Raw genomic sequence first — 25,114 nt, forward strand, 5'->3', positions numbered from 1 at the left:
GTATTTGTGATCCAGACTGCCTTAATTTGTGTTCACCTAAGAGTCAGTTTGTGGCTCAGCCTCTGGGTGGCAGTGTTTTGGGGTTGGCCTCTGAGGCTATACGGCTTCTCTACTTAAAACTGGTTTGGGGCTATAATTTTAATTGATGTACAGTTTATTGAGAAATTTACAATTGTAAGCTAGTTAACGTGTACATCATGGTGATCTGATATATGTACATATTGTGAAAGGGTTTCCTCCATTTGTCAGTAGACACATCATAGTCTCACATATTTATCTTTTTTTATTTTTTGGTAAGAAAATTTAAGTTCTACTCTCTCATATCATTCTTAAAAGTATTCATAGTTGAGCCGATTAAAGCAATTTTATTCTCAAACCATTCCAAAACAGCTGATAGGCGGAATCACCAGCTTTCCAGTGAAGAAACTGCTTACAAAAATATTTATTTTTCTTGACATAAAAAGTAGAAAGTCGTAGTTTAAAAATACAAATTAAATATTATTGTGATCTTGCTACCTCTAAGGGAAAAAAGTTACCTTAAGGCATTTTATTGATTATGAAACTTTTTTCTGTGTTCCAACTTCATCCCACTCTATAATAAATAATAGATACCGCTTTTTTTATAATAAATAATTTGGGGACTTTATTTTTAGAATTAGTCATCAAAGGATAAATATAAATTGCTATGTTGTACAGAGCTCTCCCCTGTAGGCAGACATTTCTTCAAATGCAGTTCACATAGAACCACATTTCCTTGGAGAAAACATAATTTAAACCGTAGAGAACTAACACTCCTTTTCAGGGAAATGCTCATGCCATCCTAGATATTGCTAACATTGTAGAGCTCTTCCAATGCCACTGCTGGCCTCAAAGATTTAGTTGTCATTTACTTTCATTTAATTGTTAAATTGGGAGAGATTCATAGACCATATTGTTTTTGTAACTGGAATTAATCACAGTTTTGCAACCTTACATCAGAAGTCTAAAGTCCAAAAGTTCAGTGGTTGATGGAGCTCCGGGATCCCCTTAAGGATACTTTGCCTTCAGCTAAGTTCAAGCCAGTGTTTATACGAATTCATAAATGAATGAGCTTGTGCTACAAAAGGCTTCTTCTGAATTTTTAATACATGCAAGATAATTTATTCAAAGTGATGAGACTTTTACAAAATCATTTTTCAGATTTCTCTCTGCTTCTTTCTCTCCAAAGTGGACTAAACTTTGCATTTCACTTCATCATAAATATTTGGGTTTCTAAAGAAAATAACTTCACTTTATTAACTTCCAATAGGTAGTGGAAAAAATAAAGACAATGTAGAGTAAAACTGGAATATGTTGGACTTTAAAGTTTGAAAAGAAATATACAGTCTGAATTATATCTCACACAACTCTGTGGTAGAGGTCATGAAAATCACCCATTTATATTAATCTAGAAGTTATTCACTTACAACTAATAATTAAGAGAAGACTACTAATCTCAGTTCTCACTTGAATAAAAAGTTCTTTTAGTCCATGTCAATGCCATCTTAATTTAATTTTTAACTTTAAAAATGCTCTAAAATATTTAAATGCCTAAAAGCAGCCATCATAGGCATCATTTGTGACCTTAACTTATTTTGTAGATCAGTAGGCTGAGTGGTTTAATTGTGATAAATGAAGATCAATGAACCACTGTGAAATTTTCTTGTATGAGTCAAAAGAGGTTCCTGGTTAATTGACAGTGGTCAAGTACTATTAAGAGCTTCCTCGAAGTTATTTATTGTGTTCCTGAATGATTGAAATAATCAATTTAAATGCAAAATAATAGGCATTTTCTCAACATTTTGATCACAAATCTATTATAAACTGGAATAGTTCAACATAATTGTCCTGACACAGTATCCTCTTTAGAAATGTAACTACTAAAATAACAGTGAACCGAGAATCACATCTCAATTTCAGAACCAAACTCAATTTTAGTTACCCTTCAGCAAGTCACTTACCTCTGTGTGCCCCAGTTTTCTCCATCCGTAGGCAAGTTAGTTGTGTGACTAACAATGGCAAAATTAGACATGACCAGAAATAAATTCTAAGGAGAAATAAGAGTTTTTATATAGTATTATATTCTCTTCTACATATCCAAATGCCTATTTGACAAGACCAAGTTTAAATCACATATCCTTTTTTTGCCAGATATTATATAGCTTTTCTTTTTATAATTTTTAATGTGGAAAACACCATATGAGTACTTGTGACATTATGATACTGTTTTTTATGGTCCCCTGTTTTCTTATTTGATTTCCCACCTCAAATATAAGTACTTTGAGAATAAAGACTGTCATTTAGTAGACACTCTATACATAGTATTGATTAAATTTATCTTTCTATGGAAAAAAACATAATTGTGAATAGAATGTGTTTAAACGTTTGTTCATTATCAACAGACTGACAAATCTCAGAGGGAAGAGGTTAATCAAAGAACTTATATACATTTATGCATGACCCATGGACACAGACAATAGTGCAGTGAAGGCCTGGGGAGGAGGTACGGTGGGGTGGAGGGGGTCAATGGGAAAAAAAATGGGAACATCTATAATACTTTCAACAATAAAGATCAATTTTTCAAAAGTTTGTTCATTATCTAAAATCTGTAGTACCGCATTTTGTTTCAGAATTATCCACTACTAAGTACATGTTCTTCATAAAAAAGAATGGATTCTACTCTTTAAAGCTTTGACTTAATCTTCTAATTCTTAATGATTCTCTCTTTTTTTTTTAAGGTGGGATATCTTGGGCGCTGTCATTGGTACAGAATGTGGAACAATAGAATCAGGTTTATCACTGGTCTTCCTCAAAGACGGCGAGAGGAAATTATGCACTCCGTACATGGACACTACCGGTTATGGGAACCTGAGGTTTTACTTTGTTATGGGTAAGTACATTTTGAACAAATTTCATTGACCTAGGGCAGAGTCAAAGCCAGCACCTCTTCCTGAGGAAGTAAGAGTGTTTGTTGTCTATAGTATAAAATCAAGTTCAGGAAATATGAGTTCTACTGATGGAGCAAAATCCTGTGATGCTCACACCTGCTTCAGACCAGCCCTGCTGGAACCATCCTGTAAGAGAGCTAAGTCCTGGCATGCTATGACTGGGCCTGAAGACAAAATGCCATCATACCTTCCTCACCGCTTCCTCGATGGTTAAGATGAAAAGACAATAGGAAAGAACTGAGGACAAAGTCACTGCCTTGTCCAAAGCCCTAGCTTCCAAAAAAAACAACAATCTAGCTGAGTCATTTGTTTCCATGGAGCATCCTTTTTTTTTATTATGGGAAGCCACGAAAAAAAAACAACACAGGTTTATAATACTTTATAGTGCTTTATTATTCTCTACTTTCTAATAGGTTGGCAAACACATTAAAAAAAGTGTTTATAAGACGGGTTTTTCTTCAGATTATTGTAGAGCAAATAAATATTTAGAAGTTTGGAAAAATTCTCAAGGAGGATTTAAGGGGTTAAAATTTGTGACCTCTCAAATTTATCATTTTCGTCAACAACAGCCACAGTTGCATATTCTTTCACTGGATGTCGTTCCAGAAATGTGAGTAGCCGTCACGTGCCTTCTTTTGTTGAATGACTGGAAAAGCACAGGCAACACCTGGAAGTTAGACAGGAAATAAACATTGTCAACCTTTGATCTTACTGACATAGATGTCAGTCCATCAGGACAAACAGGCCTCCTGAGTGTAGGCTTCAGCACTGGCTGTTTCTTCTCGTACATTCTGCATTTCCTACAGTTCAGAGTGGCGCATTAAACTTTAGAGTGTATCATGATCTCAAACACAAATGCCTGTGTGATGCTACCTCATTTTCAATAATGATCTGTTTGGTAAGAGGGAAGTTATATAAAATGTAATAATGTAATGGAAGTTATATAAATATATAAAATATAGTAATGTAATCTTCCTATCATAAAAATATCCTCACCTTGACTCTGAAATTATTTGTATATTTAAAGACCCAGAGCTTATTTCCTTTAAATAATTAGAATTTAAACTGGCTCTCATTTCATTAAGTGACTACTGGGAAACCTTAAGCCTACCCCCCCCCCAATTGCAATAAACATTTGATATGACAGTCTAATTTAAGTATCTTCTTTTTATACCATTTTGACATCATATATTTGAAATCTTGATTTTTTTCCCATTGTGAATCATAGTCAATCATAGAAATCAACTCAATTCAGTGCCATTACATAAAGATTGTTATCTTTATATGAGATTAGGTTATCTTTAATTCTTTCTCCTACAAAGCAGATTATTAGTGAATCAATTAAAATAATTTTGAATATGAGGTAAAAATTCAGTTGAATGAGCCCAAGGTACATTATCCCAAATAAAAGTATCTCCATTCAATTAAAAAAATTAATGACGTCCTGGCCAGTGTGGCTCAGTTGGTTGAGCATCATACCATGCACCAAAAGGTTGCTGGTTCAATTTCCGGTCAGGGCATATACCCAGGTTACAGGTTTGATCCCTGTCTGGGTGCATGCATGGGGCAACTGATCAATCCTTCTCTCTCACATTGATGTTTATTTCTCCCTCTCCCTTCTTCTCTCTCTAAAAACATATATTTTTTAAATTAGTGAAATCCTATTAAATTTAAAGAGCACTGAGCTAGGATATATGGAGATTACAACTGGGAAAAATGGTCCCTAACTCACAGTGATTCTTATCAGTGAGTTAATTAATACCTGAAAAGTCCTCAAAACAGTGCCTAATAGCCCTAGCCAGTTTGGCTCAGTGGATAGAGCATGGGCCTGTGGACTGAAGGGTCCCAGGTTTGATTCCAGTCAAGGGCACATGCCCGGCTTGTGGGCTCAATCCTCAGTAGGGGGCTTGCAGGAGGCTGCAGTTCAGTGATTCTCTCCCATCATTGCTGTTTCTATCTCTCTCTCCCTCTCTCTTCCTCTCTGAAATCAATAAAAATATATTTTAAAAAACAGTGCCTAATAAATAGTTAAGACTCAATATATCTTTGTACTTTATTATAAAGATTACCTATACAGGTTTTGCCCACACATGCCATCTGTGAGAGAGAATGCAGTGGGCTATGATGGAATGAAAATGCTGTGAAAGTGCAGGGGAAGCTCTGGGTAATTGAAGTGGACTAGGGTAAAGCTTCATGGAGATAGTGTTTGAACTTGGCCATGAAGGGTGGACATGATTTAAATTTAAGGGGAGATATTAGAATCTAAGCCAACGTTTTGAGAAAAATCACAAGTAAAAACTACATGGCATGTTTGGAGCTGGGTCATTTTCCCAAAACAAATGAATGGAAAGGCACACAATGGAGCTAGAGAAGCAAACTGGAGACAGAGCAGTGATTTTCTTTCATATCATACTAAGGAGTTTGAGTTCTCTTTTTCTAGGTATCATGGAGCCATCAGGTGTTTCCTGTCAGTTCTGTAAAATATTCTCATATGTGTTTTAGATAGATAATTCTGGAAGGAGTAGGAAGTAAAGACTGAAACAATGAGAAATTAGAAGACAGGAAGCCAGTCAGATAGGGTAGGGTTGGCAGATTTGGGGAAGGGAAAGCCTATTTAAATTTGAATTTCAGATAAACAGGGAATAATTCTTGTATAACTGTTGTTCATGCAATGTATTTTATCTGACAACCCTAAGTTAGGAAGATATTGCATTAGTTCAAGCAACAGAGGAATTATGGCAGTGCTGGTGGTAATATCGTGAAGGCAGAAATGAAGAATAAATAACTAAAGAGAAGGAACCAACAGAAGTTCACACCCAATTGACTGTGGGGATTATGACAACAGTATTGGAGAGGACGCAGATTTCTCTCCTGGATGACTGGAAGAATGGGCCATTTCCCAGATGGGAAATGTCAATAATGTAAATAAATAAAGAGTAAGTGTGGAGTAGACAAGATTTTTATATTAGATATGTTAAGGTTGGTTGAGGCTTCTGGAAGGCCATATGAACGTAGAAATTCTACTAAGGATCTGAATCAAGATTTGAAAGTCATCAGCCTACAGGTGATAACTGGAGCCACTGCATTTGCTGTGTTCTCCCAAGAAGACAGCAAAGGACATGAAAAATTCTTAAGGAGGACACTCAGCGAGGTGTAGGTGGAAGGAAAAGAGTAGATAAAGAATACTGAGAGTGGACATAAAGAAATGCAGGAGGAAGGCATCATTCTACCCTAAAGGAGGGAGGGAAGAGAGTGGATCAGGGGTGAGATGCTGGAGAGGTGATCAGCAGTGTAGGGAATGCCACAGAGAGAGCCCACCAATGCCCCCATGGTATACAGTTAAAAAGAAATAAAGAACTGCTCCTTTAAGAAGTTCATCAATAAACAGAAGAAAAGAATGGGGTGTGGATCTTGAGGAGAAAGCAGAATCCAGCAAAGGTGTTTTTTAGGATAGAACATGGTAGGATATGGCAGTAGGGTAGGATAAGACTGGACCTATAGAAAAGACTTTAAAACTTTAGTAGCTGATGCAGAAGAAAGCAATATGGGAGGAGATTTAAGATAGGATAGACAGTTGATAAGTAATTCTTCATTAAACACGGCTCCTTAGGAAAATCAGTGGCTGATTGTTGATCTAGGCCAGATTACATTCCCTTCCTCTCAGGACCCACCCATTTGTTCTTCCTGGTTTCACCCCTTGGTTCAGATCAATGTACTGTGACTACCATTTCTGGAAATGTTGCTCAATTTTCAAAATTTGATTCAAGGTATATTTCCTTTGTGTATACATTTACTTATTCAATACAAATTCATTAAACACCAGTATCTAGCACTGTTCTGAGAGCCAGAATTAGTGAAGAAGACAAAAATACCCTAACATACATCATTCCTTTATTACTTCTTCAACAAAAAATTTATTGAGCATCTCCCTTATGCCCAGCTCTTTTAGCCAACACGTATCTCTTTTCTGTGAATTTGACCTGCAGTTAAGGTACACAACACAATTTACTGCTAATTATTGTTCTTTCATGTATATTGGTCTTAACAAATTTTTTTCAGTCAGGACTATGTCCTGCACACAGCAAATAACGAAATAACTTTCCCAATATAAATACCCAAAAGCTACTTAAAACAGGATTTAAAATATTTTAAAACTGACTGTCCATCTTCTTTTATTGAAATCTTCTGTGCTTTAATTGCTGTACAAAATGCCCCTTGAGTCATACCTTTCTACAGCACATCAAAGCGTCCAAAGCTGAAGAAGAATCTGTGTCTTTCTGTAGGAGCTGCTGTCACTGAAACTTCACAGAACTGATAAATTGCCCCCAGAGGGATCTTTCAGATAAAGTCTGTCATCATTTTAAAGTCTTGGCTCCTTTTAGACTTTCTTATTCTGTCATTCTGAGCGGAATGAGCTCCCACGTGTGAAAGCAGGTGCAGTAAACAAACTGTTCTTAAGACAGCAGAGGAAATTCACAAGGAACAAATTAATGAAATTAGAGAGAACTGATGGTTCGGTTCCTATGTCTATGGGTGTGGCGCTTTAAACCTTCACTGCCTGTAACTTTTCACATTTTATTGTTCTTTTTGGTAAGTCTTTAATATGTGCTCAGTAAGGAAGTTACATTTTTAAAATGGGAATTTACTTTTCTTGTAGTCCTTTCTCCCAGAGACTTCCATTTAGAGTGGCTTTACTACCTATGTAACATAAAGGTATGTAATGAGCCCTGACCAGGTAGCTCAGTTGGTTAGAGCATCATCCCCATACACCAAGGTTGTGGGTTTGATCCCCAGTCGGGACACTTACAAGAATCAACCAATGAATGCATATATAAGTGGAACAACAAATGGATGTTTCTCCCTCTCTCTTTATCCCTTCTTTTCTCTCTCTAAAATCAATAAGTAAATAAAAAGTTTTAGAAGAATTATATAATAAAATGCTAAAAAATACAATATCAGATGTCAAAATCATAATATTTTCTTTACAGAATGAGGGCCACATTATCACTATATCTGGCTTCTCTGTTCTCAGTTCAGATTACTCAACTTAGTAAATATTTACAATATGCCAAGTTACATAGGTTAGCATATGTAACATGTCAGATTTCAATGCTCCATAAATACCACCATCCAAGTTACTTCTGCTTTTATGTTCTTATACTGATTAGATTCAAGCTTTCTTACTTAACATCATATATTGATTTCTCCCCAATTTCACTCCTGCTTTTCTGGTTGGTATTGTAATGAACAATAATGGTAGGTGGGAGAGACTTCTAGTTAGACATGAAATCCTTTCAAATTCAGGTTATGTCAACAGTTGCTAGAAGACAGCAAATAGTACAGATTATTGGCCGAATGCAGTAATGAGAAGGTTAGAGGTTCAAGGGCTAAATGACATAAGATCAACAGGTGACTTTTCCACCACTTAATTATCAGGTACCTGTTCTCTTATTCAGTTTCATCATCAAGATGCTCTTAATTATCTCTCAATCCTGATATTCAGTCATTTCCTATGTCTCCAGAGTAGAGTGATGAGGAATAAACTACTCTCTCTACTTTACAACAATCAAATGAGGTACTAAAAATAAAACTGAAAAATGTAAAAGAACTACATTTAAAACATAAACTCCTCATATGTGCTAAAATATTGGAGATACTAAATGCAACAGTTTAAATAGAATTATTTTAGAAATTTTTGATGCAGTGAGTTACCACACTTTTTTTAAAACTATAATCAATAGTTTCTAAATTTTGGCCATAAAGACCTTAAATATAAGGAAATAATGATTTATTGAAAAGTAGCATACCATTTTTTAGACAATATTATTTATTTTTTTAATTTCTTTATTGACTAAGGTATTACATATGTGTCCTCTTCCCCCCTTTACCACCCATACCATTTTAATGTGGGTTAAAATATGGACATGAAGTCATAGCTTGTTGTAGAATATTAGTTTAGTAATCTCATCAAGCAAATATTTATTTTGGCCTTCACAAATGTCAAGTCTTTGATCTTTAGCATGTCCTATCTGAACTATCTTCATAAATTTTTTCTTTGAGTCTGATTACCTTTGTTAAGGGTTTTCTTAAGTGACATCTGGGCCCTATAAATATATTCTGAAGTTTAACACTATATTTGATTTGACATGTTTATGGATGCACGTTGGTACTAACAATTTAAAATTTTTATTTTGTGCAGGAGGAATTTGTGACCCTGGAGATTCTCATGAAAATGATATCATCCTGTATTCAAAGACTGAAGGAAGAAAAGAACATATTACACTGGATACCCTTTCTTATTCCTCATATAAGGTATACATGCCATTTTGTTTGCCAAATGGCCCCACCCCAGAGGTCAAGTTCAAAATCAAGTTAGACCAAGTTAGATACAGAGGATAACTTTCTCTTATAGCACCCCAGGAAATTACCAGATTACTTTAAAAGTGACATGGACATGGATACAGATGTCTTGATAACTTTTAAAGATCTTATAAAAACTTATTTTCAGGAAGAGAGAGCCAGGTGACTTGGTTGGTTGGAGTGTCATCCTATATACCAGAAAGGTTGTGGGTTTCATCTCCGCTCAGGGCATGTATAGGAGACAACCGATTGATGTTTCTTCTCACATCAATGTTTCTCTCTCTCTCTCTCTCTCTCTCTCTCACACACACACACACACACACACACACACACATCAATAAAAGGATCCTCAGATGAGGATTTTTTAAAATATATTTTATTGAATTTTTTACAGAGAGGAAGGGAGCGGGATAGAGAGTTAGAAACATCGATGAGAGAGAAACATCAATCAGCTGCCTCCTGCACACCCCCTACTGGGGATGTGCCCGCAACCAAGGTAGATGCCCTTGACTGGAATTGAACCCGGGACCCTTGAGTCCCCAGGCCGACGCTCTATCCACTGAGCCAAACCGGTCAGGGCTCAGGTGAGGATTTTTAAGAAATGGCAGTTAGCCCAGCCGGCATGGCTCAGTGGTTGAGCATCAACCTATGAACCTGGATGGAGACCACGGTTCAATTCCCAGTCAGGGCACATGTCCAGGTTGCGGGCCTAATCCCCAGTAGAGGGCATGCAGGAGGCAGCCGATCAATGATTCTCTATCATCATTGATGTTTCTATCTTTCTCTCCCTCTTCCTTCCTCTCTGAAATCAATAAAAATATATTTAAAAATATAAAAACTAAAAATGGCAGTTATATACATTGTAATTGCAAGATTGATTCTAGGAAAATTTTCACAGACCCACATAGGGAGGATTACGAGTGATTTTGGTTTCCTTTGTTTTGAAGGTTCCATCTTTGGTTTCTGTAGTCATCAATCCTGAACTTCAGACGCCTGCTACCAAATTTTGTCTCAAGCAAAAGAACCATCAAGGGTATAATACGAATGTCTGGGCCGTAGATTTTTTCCACATCTTACCTGTTCTCCCTTCTACGATGTCACACATGATACAGTTTTCCATTAATCTGGGATGTGGAACACATCAACCTGGTAACAGGTAGGAAGCCCTATTTTTGAGTGTGTGAACTAATTAAAAATGAACACATCGACTTGACTATTAAATCAGAGCAACTTCTTAGTAGGTTTTCAGCTGGATTTTTAATAAACTACCCATTAATAAACTGAAAAGTTCTTCAGTTAACACAGAGCATGATTGGATAGATTTCAAATAGGAATAATTTTATTCTAAGAGCTTGGTCTTAGGTATCAGAGGAGCTTGCATGTGCTGTGGCAGCCATCCATTCTGACAGATTGTTGAGAGAAAAGAGAAAACAAAAAACTAAAAAAAGCTGGAACTCATGTTGGTTAGTGACCCCCTAATAATAGGAACAGAAATCAATTAGCACTTCAACAGCTATGATTTCTCAGTTTCACTTGCTGAAGTGTTGCTCGTGTCCTTCCTCAGGATTTTGTCATTCACATTCACGGGTTGAAGTGGCGGCAGTGTGAGACATGGTAATTGCCTTGCCATCTATCAAACTCAGGAGCACAAACCCCAGTTACCATTTGTTGTCTTTAAAACAGAGGTTGTTTCTATAGCAGTAATGTAACTGCTTGCCCTTTAAAGGCTGGTCAGACTTCAGTGTAGGGGAAAACAATATTTTCAGAAGCAGCATCTTAAAAAACTTTTACCCTAGTTCTATAGATGACTGATGTACTTAACAAGAAACAGGTAATTACATTTTATTTGTTATATTTTCCTCTTCCGTGTTGTGCTTGTTCTGGTGTTATCAGTGTCAGCTTGGAGTTTTCCACCAACCATGGGCGTTCCTGGTCCCTCCTGCACACTGAATGTTTGCCTGAGATCTGTGCTGGACCCCACCTCCCCCACAGCACCATCTACTCCTCTGAAAACTACAGTGGGTGAGTAAATTCTGAGATATCCAGAGACTTTAATCCATGTTGCAGACTCAAATCAGTGAGTATGCCTGAGACTGGTATTTTTTACTTAGTAAGCATGGAAGCTGACCTCTCTTTTTCAGCTGATTTAGAAGTGATCTTGTGAAAAGGGAAAAAAGACTAACTTTGGTATATCGGATGTAAGATGATAATGGTAGGATCATTCATTCTTTATGTACTTGGCTGTTACATTTTGGATTGCATAAATTCAAATTCTATATAGTGATTATGTGGTTATTGCCAGAAGGCTTATTGCCAAAATACTTAGTTATAGAACAGTGCGACATAGATAGTGAAAGTTAAGCTTTGGAATCAAACCTAGGTTCAAGTCCTGATTCTGCCATCTACTTGTGTAATGATACTTACTCTTTCTAACTTTCTGCTTTTTTCCACATAAATTAAGGGAAATGATACACCCCTTTGGGGGCAGTTAAGAGAGTTAAAGATGACTATGTAAAATACTTGCCATTTTACAGAATAAGCACTAGATAAATAGTAAAAACATTCCCAAGGAGAGAAAATTAAGTTGAAGATTATTCTCTTTCTTAGCCTCTCTTTAAATGTGCATAGGACTAAGGGATAGCAAAAAATAAAAAGTAATCAATGCTAGAGGACACCCCATCTCTGCACAGATACTTACCATAGAACTAGAGGCCCGATGCACAAAATTTGTACAAGGAGCTCGGCCCCTGCCCACTGCAGCGGATGCCCCTGCCTCATCCCTGCCACTGCGGCTTCATCTGAAAAGTTGTCCTTACATCCGGTCTAATTAGCATATTATACTTTTATTATTATAGATACTTTTTAACTCTGAATTATTCATGTAAAAATTTCTAAAACTAATGTCTAAAAACATAATATCATTTGCTATTAAGAATGTATATGGATGATATGGATGTTTTTATAAGTGACATGTTTGTTTTAAAACTATAAACAAATAAACTCCACAAGTAAATTTAAAGAGTTTATTATCACATTGAATAGACCGTCAAATCTCAGAGGGAAGGTGGAGGGGTGGGGTAAGAGATCAACCAAAGGACTTGTATGCATGCATGTAAGCATAACCAATGGACACAGACAGTAGTGGGGTGAGGGCATGTGCTGGGGGGTAGGAGCGGCCAGGGAAAGGAGACATATGCAATACTTTTAACAATAAAGAATTTAAATTTTTTAAAAAGGAGGTTATTATCAAACTTTAGTGCTACCCGCAGGCACACAGAAACTAGAACATCAAAAGCATGTAAAATAAATTGAAAAGATGTGAACAGTGTGTGGAGCTGTTTTGTGCTAAATTTCTTGCAGGTGGAACCGAATAACGATCCCCCTTCCCAACGCAGCGCTAACCCGGGACACCAGAATTCGCTGGAGACAAACAGGACCCATCCTTGGAAACATGTGGGCAATTGATAATGGTTAGTTTAATGCCAGTCTTAATCACATGCCATTGAAGTAGAGTCTTCCTGTGCTTTTGTTCGTCAGCACAGACGTAATCACATTTCCAAGTCATGGTCTTGTGATTCATTAAACGCCCTTTCTTCCCTCTCTTCTTTGCATTCCATTAGAAGCCCAAGGATACACAAGCAGAAAAAAAACAGGCAGTGGAGTCAGCAATATTAGATGCTAGAATGTTTCAACATACATAATTTTAAAATGCATAATGCCCTGAAACTCAAATTCACATTGATGACAAGGGATAGTCTAACATTTTCTTTGAATGTTTTATGCAAAATTAGCATAAATACTTACCATACTGCATGTATTAAAATAAGAGCCATTCTTCTCTAAGTAGCTACGACAACATCTGGAATGCTTATCTTTTAGATGCAGACAGCACACATAAGAAAACATCTTCTCTAGAATGAAACTTGTGAAGTAAAAGTTCTACCTCTTCTTCAGAAACCAGTATAAAAGAAAAATATAAAAACATAATATTTTACTTTTAAATAAATTATTAATTTTTGTATAATTTAAAAGCCAATATCACTTAGGATAAGTGCACATGAGAGAATATATTTTAAGTATTGTGTTACATGGCTATAAACTTCTTATATTTGTTTTTAGTAGCCAACTCTCTGGTTTTTAATAATTCTAATTATAGGCAGATTTAGAGATTTCCTATTTTCAGAGAGTATATAAATTTGATTAAAGAGTTATACTATGAGGAAGTAGACAGGGAGGGAAGAAGGGAAGGACAAAATGTCAGTACTTAGCAAATTCAACATTGCCACTGACTTATAAAGTAGGAAAAGCCTATACCATTGTTTAATACTGATTTTCCATGTCTTAATCTTTCTGTTATTTTTGAATAGTTTAGAAATTGATATGCAATTAATTAAACAAGTTCTTGAAATTCAGAAATAACTTCAGGCAAAATACTTTGCTGATGAGGCCATGTAAAATTTTTAAATAATCTGTATTCAAAGAAAACCAGTAAAAGTCCCAGATTTCAAAGACCACACGAGTTATGTGAACACAAACAGTGCATTTGAAAAAACAAAATGAGCTTGTTGAAATGGAGTTTCTCCATCCATAGAACATTTTGCATAGCATTTTCATTACTACACCTCTTAATTAGCTGCAGGGAATAAGTATGTGCCTCTGGATAGGGGATATGGATGAATTTCGCCTGCTGTCATACTTTTCAAAGGTCCTATAACCAACTTATATTACTTAGTCATAAAAGAAACTGAAAAATCAGTAATGAAATAAAGCATCTGAAGAAACTAAGAATGCAATGAATCACATATAAGCCTCTGAAAAGAATATCTGAATTTCCTAAAGAAGGCTATTACAACATGATTCCAAGTCAGAAAGTGCTTACATCCTGAGTTCTCATTATCAGGATTTGTGTAGAATGAGAAAAGGTAAAGATACATGAAATGAGCATGGTTAGCACTGTTTGCCAAATGCAAAACTTGGGGCAGAATCTCTTCAATTCTGTTATCTTATGTGTAAGGCTTTCACACAAAAACAGGACCTAAGAAGCCAAGAGGAGGACACACACTCACTCCTTCGGAGAGACAGGTGTGCCACCTTGCCAAAGGACTCTCTCCCATTTCACTATGGAATTCCAAAATTATATGAAGAAAAAACAGGTCAATATCCTACGTCTGTTAGGTATGCTTTTTGTCTTCATGGCGAGTTAGCTTCCACTAGTGAGTAAAAAAAGCATTTTGGAAATTATCCTGAAATTCTTAACAAAATGGAAAATCCTAGAGCAAGTCTTAGTTGTCACTTTTTAAATTTTCCCAATTTGCTTACATCAATGGTAATAGTGAAGAAAACACATCTGTCCTTTCCACACTCTTAAGAAAAAGAAGCCTGACAACTTATTCATACTGCAATTCCTAATTCCATCTTTAGCAGGCAGGGATGACAACAAAATTCTTAATTATAATTTAACTCTTTTATTGACTGGGAAAGTCTTGTTTTATTTTTGTTGATGGTTGTTGTTGTTTTTATGATGGGAGCTTTTTGAATAATGACATGGGTTTAATACAGTATAAGGCATTCTCAAGAGTGAACCTGCAAAGTGCAGTGAACCATTTAACAGGACTTAAGACAAATCCTCCTGCAGCCATAAAACCGGGTGTTCTGGGAAGACAGTCCATAAGCTTCTCCAGGCTAAAGAAGAGTGAAACTCCTTTCTGGTTCCTCAGCACTCAGCCTCCAGTGGAACTCATCAAGCAGGTGGAGCAAGAAGGACACCTGTCCCCAATATGGTGATGACGACCATAACCCTATGGTGTCAGACAGCACGCTAAGCATGCAACATCTCGTTTATTCTTTCCTCCAGGGACAAAGAATAAGGACACTGAGGCTTAAATGGATAAATCACTTATCCAATGTTTCCCAGGTGACGCTGAATATGAATCCAGGGTTATTGACACTTAAAACCAATAGTTTCAACCACTCAGCCTGCTGTCGACCTCTTCTTCAACCATTAGTTTCCTTCAGCAAGTGTTTTTCCTGGGCCACTTTGCATTACATTTGAATTACCGTACCTGTTAAATGACTCCAGAAGAATAAGTGCTTATAGGAACACAGGCCACAGGAAAATTTATTTTAAAGCAAAATCATTTAATTTTGACATGGTTACACAATAGAAAAGAAAATGGTCATGGATGGTAAATTTGTTTATGCCGGAAATTGAATATGTGAAGTCTGAACAACCATTGCATCTCTTAATTCCTCATTGGTTTTGTTCCACTTTTATACTATTTGGTGTGACTTGATTATACTGATTATCAAACAGCTTAATATCTTAAATATATTTGAATCTGAGTATCTCAGAACCTACCATTCAATAGCGAGGAGCCCTATCACTCAGCATTCCAAAGATTAGAATTTCAAGTATTAGAATTCATAATATCATTGTCAGTCAAGCCCACCATTTAGGGATAGACCTGCATTATAGAGAAAAGGTTTTACTCAACAACAGATTTTAATTCCCCATTTGAGGAAGGATGATTAATACTTCAAAATATATGTAACACTCATCTTCAAGGTTATAGATTATTATGTAGTAAGAATGGAAATCATAGTTTTTAAATTAAATTATACCCTCTCCATTGCATGCTATATCTACTTGATCCTTTGTAAATTCTTTATTTCTACCTAAGGAAATTAAGCTATGTAGAAAGTTCAAGGCAGAAGCATTAATATTCTGCCTGAAATCATTTTAGCTCAGGAGACTCTGTTAAGGAACCCAAATCACATGTTCCTACTTTCTTTGCTATGAAACATTAAAATCTTGAAAGGATTAAGTTAAGACAGTTCTGGCAGATTTGTAACGAAGCACTTACCTTGTCACACAGCACTCCACATGTCACACTAGTTTCTTGTGCACAACGTGTATGCAGTGGGCTAGATGTCATGGGCATTGCTTCACAAAATTGTTTTAAATGCCTGAGGTATTCTTGGTTTTTCCCATTTTTATGCCATCTTTCACATGCTGTCTCTTTCCCTGCAGTTTACATAGGCCCATCGTGTCTCAAATTCTGTTCTGGCAGAGGACAGTGCACTCGGCATGGCTGCAGGTGAGCCTTTTAAAATTATACTTACACTTCTCTTTTTTTGGTACATACTTTATAAGTTTAAGCCACAAATCATTTTAACCTAGTATTTTTTCAGGGGTTTGAGGTCTTTGAAGACCAAAAGTAAGGTACTCCAAGTGGAATTTAAGCATAATAAAATATTAAGTGTATTTTATAAATTGGCATTAATGAATAAATTAATTTCTACTAAACTAAAATGTGAACAACTTTAGCATACCTCATGTAAATTTGTGAACAAATTTGAATTCCTTGTAGCTTGATGACTGCCTTTCCTGTATTTAGTACATTCTTTAATGTTATTTTCCCATAGACTTGTTCTAGTGTTTGTGAGTCATATTTTAATTCCTAGCATACTTTGTAAAATGAATTATGAAAATCAATCCTGACCCATAGACCTAATACTAAAGGAAACTGAGCGAGCCAAATTTAGAAGATTTGATAAGAAAATTCATCTTTAAATATAACTTTGCAATTTTGCTTCCTTTTGAAAATCATTTGGGTCTTTAAAATGATGTATAAGGTATATTACAGAATGTTGAATATTAGTGTGAAATTATCTATATATATAAAATTCTAATATGCAAAGTGTCCCCTTGGGAGTTCGACCGACCAGGAGTATGAATGTTCGCTATGACGTGTGCTGACCACCAGAGGGTGGCGTGGAACAAAGGAAGGCCCCATCTGGCAGCTGACAGCCAGGGAAGGGAGCTCCCAGTCGGCAGCTGCTAAGGACCCTACCCATACACAAATTTCGTGCACTGGGCCTCTAGTACATAAATAATGTAATATCTAGGTACCACTGGATATTCCTATATTAATATTTAATTATAAGATATCCTAGAAATCCCTAAAACCATAGACAATCTTTGTTACACAGATAAGTTTTCAACAAAAGATTATCTAGTCTGTTTTTCTTTTCTTGTCCTCCAAAAAAAGAGTAATTAATTATCCAATTACTTCATTACTAATGAACTCATAAAAGACCTTTGGACCTATTCTTTGTGAATTATATGTCTGAGGCAAGACACTTGCCAGTACTGAGATTAGAGTATATAGTATCAGGTTAACTTTTTAACTACATATCAATGAATTTAATTTACAGAGACTTCATTCTGCACAATGGAAATGTTTTATAAAGTACATAAAGAATTGAAAAATTCCTATTCATATTTCAAAACATAATTTGCATCTCTTTGCTTTTTCATAAAACCACCAACTCCCACTCAGAAACACTGACTCATTAGATCTATGAAATACTGACTGGTATTTTCTTCAAGTTGTTATCTTTATCCTTTTTCCATAACCAGGCCATCCTCTGGTTTAAGACATTTTAAATAAAATTAACACAAGGAAACCAGACATTTTAGTAATTCCTGAAGTTGTCCTGAAAAGTTTTGCAAACAAATTACCTAAAAGTATAGCTGCTTTTATTAATAAAAATAGAAAGTGCTATTTCTAAAAGACCTATCTATAATTACAATAGTTATGTTTCATACTTCATTTATTGTATACAATATCCTTGTTAGCATTCCATAGTTTTATTATAGCAACCATCTGTGTTACCCATGATGGATGGAAACAAAAATCCAAATGGCAGTTTTATGTCTTTGGGCATCATTCTCTTTTGACACTATACATTATACCAAGTAATCATAGCCTTCACCTCCTGAAGTTTCACAGAATGTTTTCATGAGTTGGAACTTTGGGGGGATTTTTGTATTTCTGACAATGTTTTATGTAATATTCATTGGCTTTGTGCATTTGTGGCTGAGCTAAAGGTTTGGCCACTACATCCTTTTCCAGCAATATGTGCCTTGTCAAGTTTGAGCAAAATTGCAGGGAAATAAATTCATATTCACCCAGCCAGCATAGCTCAGTGGTTGAGTGTTGAGGTCATGGTTCAATTCCCAGTCAGGGCACATGCCTGGGTCACAGGCTCCGTCTGCACTGTTGGCCATGCAGGAGGCAGTCGATCAATGATTCTCTCTTATCATTGATGTTTCTATCTCTCTTTCTCTCTCCCTTCCTCTCTGAAATCAATAAAAATATATTTTTAAGTGAATTCATATTCAATACCACTAATTTCCTTTAAACAGATCCTTGAATTTGGGGTCTCTGCATCTCTGTGTCTCCCAAGATTGCTCCCCTCATCACTACCATTATTTGCTACCAGGATTCCACCTCTCTTGTTTCCTGACACTTTCTTGCCTGTGTATAATCCCTGGGCCTGTGTATCTAAACTGACAACTCACTATCCTGATAAGCCCACCCCTGTTAGAGATGTTAAAGATGTAAATGAGAAGGACAAAGAGCTTAGATACCTTTCTACACATGTGTCAGCCATGTATCTTACCAGGGAATATTGCACTTGAGGGTGGGTAGATGAACCAGTAGGGGGCATCTTTGGAGTCAGGAGAGCTTCGGGTCACTCCTGAAATCACCTGTGTGTGCTACCCTATTATTTTGCTGCAAAACAAAGGCCACAGAGGTATTTAAATATCTGAGTGGAATCCTAATCAGCATCCTATCCCAAGTGTGTAACTTTTGACTAAAAGTATACTTCCAAAACCAGAACATGGGAACTGACTCCCCTGTAAGTCATCTCTAAATGCTCACCAATTTCTCCCAGTCACTGGTCCTTAGAAGACACATTTAAGATACACAACGATGCATTTGTCCTGAAATGCACTCTGGCAATAGTCTTGTTGGGAACACTGATTCCATTTTGTGGCCATATTCAGTTTCCCAGTGTTAAAATGTGTCCTCCTTAGGTAATTTTTAAGTCCTTCTTAGAAACTACTTGGCTATTCAGAGTCTGACTTAAGTCAATGAGGTAACATGTGAAAGAAGCAAACTGTGTGAGGCTCATTTACATGCTCTGCAAAATATTGTTTTCCTTTCCCACTCCCATCTCTAATGCCAAGACAACCCTCAAACTTCAGTTTATGGTAGTTCTTGGCATTTTAGGGCCCAACTTCTTTGATAATATGATGATTGCTATAAACTTTCTCCCTCTGAATATCCAATGCACATCAAAGTTGCATTTGATTTCAGCATGTTCATACATTCCTCCTACCTCTCTGAGGCCAGCATGGATCCCAGTTTCAGAGCTAGTGGTAACAAACAAATAGCCTTCTAAATTAAATCATAATATCACTTCACTGGTACACTTGCTTTATAAAAGGCTTGATTCAGAGACTCTAGGAAGTTTTGAATGCTTTCATGAGAACCCCATGCCACCCCAAAAGACACCAATTTAATTTTGTAATGGGCTGGCTACATAGCAAATATAGTAAGAAAGAAGTAATAAATAAAAATAAAGGATTTGAAACTAATTCCTGATAAGTAAATTTCTTTAAATATAAGAAGGTTCTGAATTCAGTTGTTGAGTCTTCTGGGATGAGTTTTTCCACTGGTAAAAGGTGCAGGGAGTCCATACATATTCTAGTCAGCTAACAAACAGTGTGTTCTTACATGGCAGCAGGCAGGTTGTTGTGGGGGTTTTTCCTCTTTTCCTTGAAGCACTACTAATTTGGGATTCCACTGAGAGGCAACACCGTTCTGCGAAGGACATCTATCTAGGTCAAGGGTGTAAGCATTTCCTTTAAAATGCCCATCTAAGTTTGAAATAGTTGATACATTTATTTCCAGTCTTTTTCAAATAATTCCGGTCACAAATATAACATGTATGTTTACACTTGTTCTTAAAGGAAATTTATTCTAGATATCTTATAGAAGTATTTTATTTATGTTGTTTCTTTTACAATTTAAGTGAACATAATTATAGATAAAAGTATATACCTTTGATAAAGATTTTAAATTGTAAATGTGCAAAAACATAGATCTATTTGGAGATAAATTGCTGGCATTGGTCAAAGGTGAGTGCTGAGTTATTGTTTTAAGTCATAAGCTTTTCACAGCAGAGCTATGCAAAGTGTGTGTTCTTCTGTAATATTCACAGTCTGCCCTTACCAAGTCTTCTGATTCAGAATTCTCCAAAGTCTGATGAGCCTTGCCTACTATTCAATCAAATTCTGGCCTCTGGACTTCCTCCTCCCCAGGGCAGATTCAGGAAACTCTGAAAGGACCAACAGTTTAAGATTTAATTTCATGGGCTCTCTTTCAGGTGTGACCCTGGATTTTCTGGCCCAGCTTGCGAGATGGCATCCCAGACATTCCCAATGTTTATTTCTGAAAGCTTTGGCAGTTCCAGGCTCTCCTCTTACCATAACTTTTACTCTATCCGTGGTGCTGAAGTCAGCTTTGGCTGTGGTGTCCTGGCCAGTGGTAAGGCCCTGGTTTTCAACAAAGATGGGAGACGTCAGCTAATTACATCTTTCCTTGACAGCTCACAATCCAGGTGAGTGAAGGCAGGGTGGAATACATACTGAAACCAGATAATAATGTTTGAACTTAGATCTATTAATTTTCTATTTTTTATTTATTTATTTTTGCTTATATATACATATTCTCATTTAAAACCAGCATGAGAGGGAGTTTATATAGGGTCAATTTGCCCTAATTTTAAATAAACTAAAAAGCTCACTGATGACTTTAAGATACTAATGACTGACTAGAGTTTAAAAAATATGAAATGTTGGCATCAAAACTGTGTTCTCAAGCCAAGGACTAGTTAATTATTTATGTAGTGTTGTTTATTTGACAGCTTGCAGAGGCTGATGAGATTTACATTGCCCTTCCCCCAGTGCTCAATAAATAATGCAGTAAAGGAATGATTGGCATTTTAAGTGTACATACACAAGTCATAGGATACAGATATGTATAAATATACAGTTATATTTGTATGTATGTATCTGTATATAAAACAGGTGCATGGACCTTATCTTCTACACGTATTCATACATCTCACAGTGAAATTATATTTTATAAAAGAGGGATGAGTGGAAACCTACAGCTTTGGGGTAGTTCATTTAAATTTGTTTGAAATTCTTTAAAAACCAAGATGAGCATTATGATTAAAAAATGTTTGTGCACACACTAATTATAGACAATTCATGTCTAGGTTTCTCCAGTTCACATTGAGGCTGGGGAGCAAGTCTGTTCTGAGCACATGCAAAGCCCCTGACCAGCCCGGAGAAGGAGTTTTATTGCATTATTCTTATGATAATGGGATAACTTGGAAACTCTTGGAGCACTACTCATATCTCAACTATCATGAGCCCAGGTATGTTGCAAATCATTTGGAAAAAATCGTTAGAGAAATAGCTCTTTCCGGAGGAAGTCTTCATTCAAATGTTGTAAGATTCCAGATATTTTTCCACTGCAAGATGGTGAGGACAAAGATTGATGAATCTTGTAATGAAAAATTAGCAAGCCACTTTCTTCTAACCCAATAAATTTGGAGAAATTTATTCTCATATTTTGAAATGTGCATATAAGAGAAATAATTTGATGCCTAGGAAAGAGAAAAATACTTAATACTATTTTTCTCATTTAACTATAGTGCAAACTATTAAATATGATTTTAATATAATACTGAATTATAAATGCTATTGATGAATATTTGATAGCAATATAATATAGTAGCTAATAATAAATCATATGAAATAATAACTCATAAAATATCATAGTCAATAAATTTTATATTATAATTAAGACATGAATATAAATAACTTTTTCTAGCATGTATAGAGTCCCCGGTAAAGGTGGAGTGTGAGGATATAACTAAAGTCCCTTCTTCATGCTCCTTCTATTTTTCTTTAGCTTATGTATTTCACAATCTGTAGTCACAGTTGTGAGACTTAAGTTTCACTTAAAGCAGAGTAGTAACCACTATAAGTGGTATAATGTCAGAGATGTTCAAGTCATCTTCACCCCTTTCAGAATATTTGTTAATCTGCTCACTGAAATTCCTTTAAAATATCAGGAAAAGAGGAGAATGGGAAAGTGAAAATACCATTGGAGGAGGGTAACACTGTGGCTTACGTTCCCAGTGGGATACAAAGAACTCACTCCTAGAAGTCCATGCAGATCATGGGGAGATGTGAAAAAGACTGAGGCTGTGGGCACTGAGGTTCGTGTGGGCACCATGGTGACTGGCAGGGGCACTGATAATAGATTTAACATACTTGAGCATTTTTAAAAAATGTATTTTTATTGATTTCAGAGAGGAAGGGAGAGGAAGAGAGAGATAGAAACATTAATGATGAGAGAGAATCATCTATCAGCTGCTTCCTGCATGCCCCCCATTGGGGGATCAAGCCCGCAACCTGGGCATGTGTCCTGACCGGGAATCGAACAGTAACTCCAGGTTCATAGGTCGACACCCAACCACTGAGCCATGCTGGCCGGGCAAACCTGAGCATTTTTCATAGGGCTGTTTCCAGAATTAAGTATTTACAAATTGATGAGAACTTTTATTTTCATGGAAAATAAAGTAGCATGTAACAGAGATTATAGTTAATAACTATTATGAATTACAAACACTATATAAAATTATAAGAACATACCAGATGTATTGGATATTTCCCTTTAAAGATAAATGTAAGGCTAAACTCAACTTTCTCACTCAGTAGACACATATGAATACTAAAGAAATGTTTCATAGGCTCTCCATAGTGAACATTAAAAGAAAATTTAAAATCAAGGTGATAATCATAATAATGATGAAAACATGAAGAAAATGTCACCACCCTAAGTTAACGTGGCCTAAAGCACAATTTTTTTCTAACGAGGATGGACAGCTCCAAAATTCAGTAATCTATCTATATCATGAAATTTAATTAATCCTTGTTGATATGAAAAATAATTACACATTTAATGTGCTATTGCAAAGGTGCATTTAATCTTGCCTGCCATTTGACAGCAGCATTTTTCTTCTAAGCAGGATCAAGGTGGCTCTTCAGCTTTAGGTATGTGCATAGCTTGAAAGATTAAGATCAGAGTGGAGATTTTCTTTCAAGAAGAGGGGAGAACACTTTCATTTTCTATATACGTACCTCTGTCTGAGACTCTTCTTCCCTCCCCCTCTCTCTTACAAATATTAATAAAAGGTGATTGACAGAAGTGGAATTTGATATATTCTAAATGCTAAATTATATCTTATATAATAAATAATACAAACCATGTAAATTCTTCACAGGAAAGTTAAATATATCTTGATGCCGTTAGCTATTGCTGTATTTTCTTCAGCGTAACATGCTGCCTGTAATTGCTCTGAATTCCATGTTGTTCCTTTCTGTCATGGTTGTTTGAAAATGAAGTATGATCTATAAATTAGATATGTTAATTGGCTAACCATTATTACTCCTAGTCAATTTCTAATAATTTGCTTGCCTATGATTCATTGAATAAATGAAAGAACTCTATGTGCTTGTTATTTATAAAATTGAAAGTCTGTGAATATATTATAGTTAATCTTTTAATTCAAACTGATTAGGATGTCTTGTGAAATAATTGGTATTTTTATTAATGTAAAGCTTTGTATCACTGATGAGACTAAAATTATTCTATATATTTCTTTTCTTATTCTATATTTTTCTTAATTGTGGGGCTTGTTCTTATATTCTAAAATTATTATGTAGCCTAATCTTATTTTATTTTGATTATTGTATTTGATTATAAGAAATATATGAACTTAGTATCTACTTTAAAAAGGAAGATTGATACAGAAAGTCCTCCTAAGTCCCTGGGATCTCTTCTAGGAATTCTAATCAAATGGTTCTATAGCTGTTCTAACCAGCCCTGTAATATGCATAGCGTGGTGAAAGTGATCTGCCACCCTACCCCAAGACATGAAGTAAAGGTCAAGAGCACAGGCTCTAGAGCCAGGCTGCCAGGTCTAGATCGTGGCATTGTTACTTGAAAGCTGCCTCTGTATTCAAATATCTGTTAGGGTACGCTGATAATAGTATTTCATTCTCGCAGCAAGAATTTAAGTCCTTATGTCAGGTACTGTTCTAGGTGCTAGGACACAATAGTGAAAAACTGACTCTGCCATAGGATATCATCCCAATTTCATAGCTGAAGATGCTGAAGCACATAGAAGTTTAGTACCTCCCCAAGAGTCTAGGTACAGACCATGGTCTTAATATCTCTGCCAGGGAAAATATTGGTCATTTTATTACATTATCATATTTATATATATAAAAGCCTAAGTGACCGTTATGACCAAACCACCGGAACAACCGGTCAACCAGTCGCTATGATGTGCACTGACCATCAGGGGGCAGACACTCAAAGCAGGAGCTGCCCCTTGGTGGTCAGTGCACTCCCACAGCCAACCTTCCGCGGCTGGCCAACCCCCCCCCCCCCCAGCTGGCCAGCCGGCCAACTTCTGTGGTCCCTCCCCCCAGCCCGCCAACCTCCCATGGCCCCTCCCTTCAGCCGGCCAACCTCATGTGGCCCAAATCGACCCCGATCACTGGCCAGGCCAAGGAACCCCACCTGTGCACAAATTCATACACCAGGCCTCTAGTACATAAATATGCACTTTATTTTCCAATAAAGTTTCCTGAGAAATTCTACTTTTCAGTTGTTATTTTTAAAAATTATATTGATTTTCATCAGAGAGAACAGCAATTATTTTTAAAATTATTAATATAACGGAAAATTAATTTTTTTAACAATTGCTAATCAAATTAAATTATTCCATTAAATCATATTTTTCACTATTGAGCCAGTTCAAATATAGTTTTGGTTTCTTTTTTTTGG

General features: G+C 36.1%; 1 protein-coding gene across 1 annotated transcript in view; it reads left to right on the top strand.

Annotated features, from left to right (window-relative positions):
• Positions 1 to 25,114, top strand: part of RELN (reelin) — a 475,654-nt gene that overhangs the window by 309,406 nt on the left and 141,134 nt on the right. The window contains exons 17-24 of the mRNA XM_005862985.2: positions 2,757 to 2,908; positions 9,166 to 9,278; positions 10,274 to 10,482; positions 11,220 to 11,348; positions 12,687 to 12,796; positions 16,357 to 16,423; positions 20,568 to 20,801; positions 21,465 to 21,626. Coding sequence (XP_005863047.1) covers positions 2,757 to 2,908; positions 9,166 to 9,278; positions 10,274 to 10,482; positions 11,220 to 11,348; positions 12,687 to 12,796; positions 16,357 to 16,423; positions 20,568 to 20,801; positions 21,465 to 21,626 — 1,176 coding nt within the window. The remainder of the gene's footprint in view (positions 1 to 2,756; positions 2,909 to 9,165; positions 9,279 to 10,273; positions 10,483 to 11,219; positions 11,349 to 12,686; positions 12,797 to 16,356; positions 16,424 to 20,567; positions 20,802 to 21,464; positions 21,627 to 25,114) is intronic.

This window comes from Myotis brandtii, unplaced genomic scaffold, assembly GCF_000412655.1.
Source record: "Myotis brandtii unplaced genomic scaffold, ASM41265v1 scaffold17, whole genome shotgun sequence".
NCBI classification, from domain to species: Eukaryota; Metazoa; Chordata; class Mammalia; order Chiroptera; family Vespertilionidae; genus Myotis; species Myotis brandtii.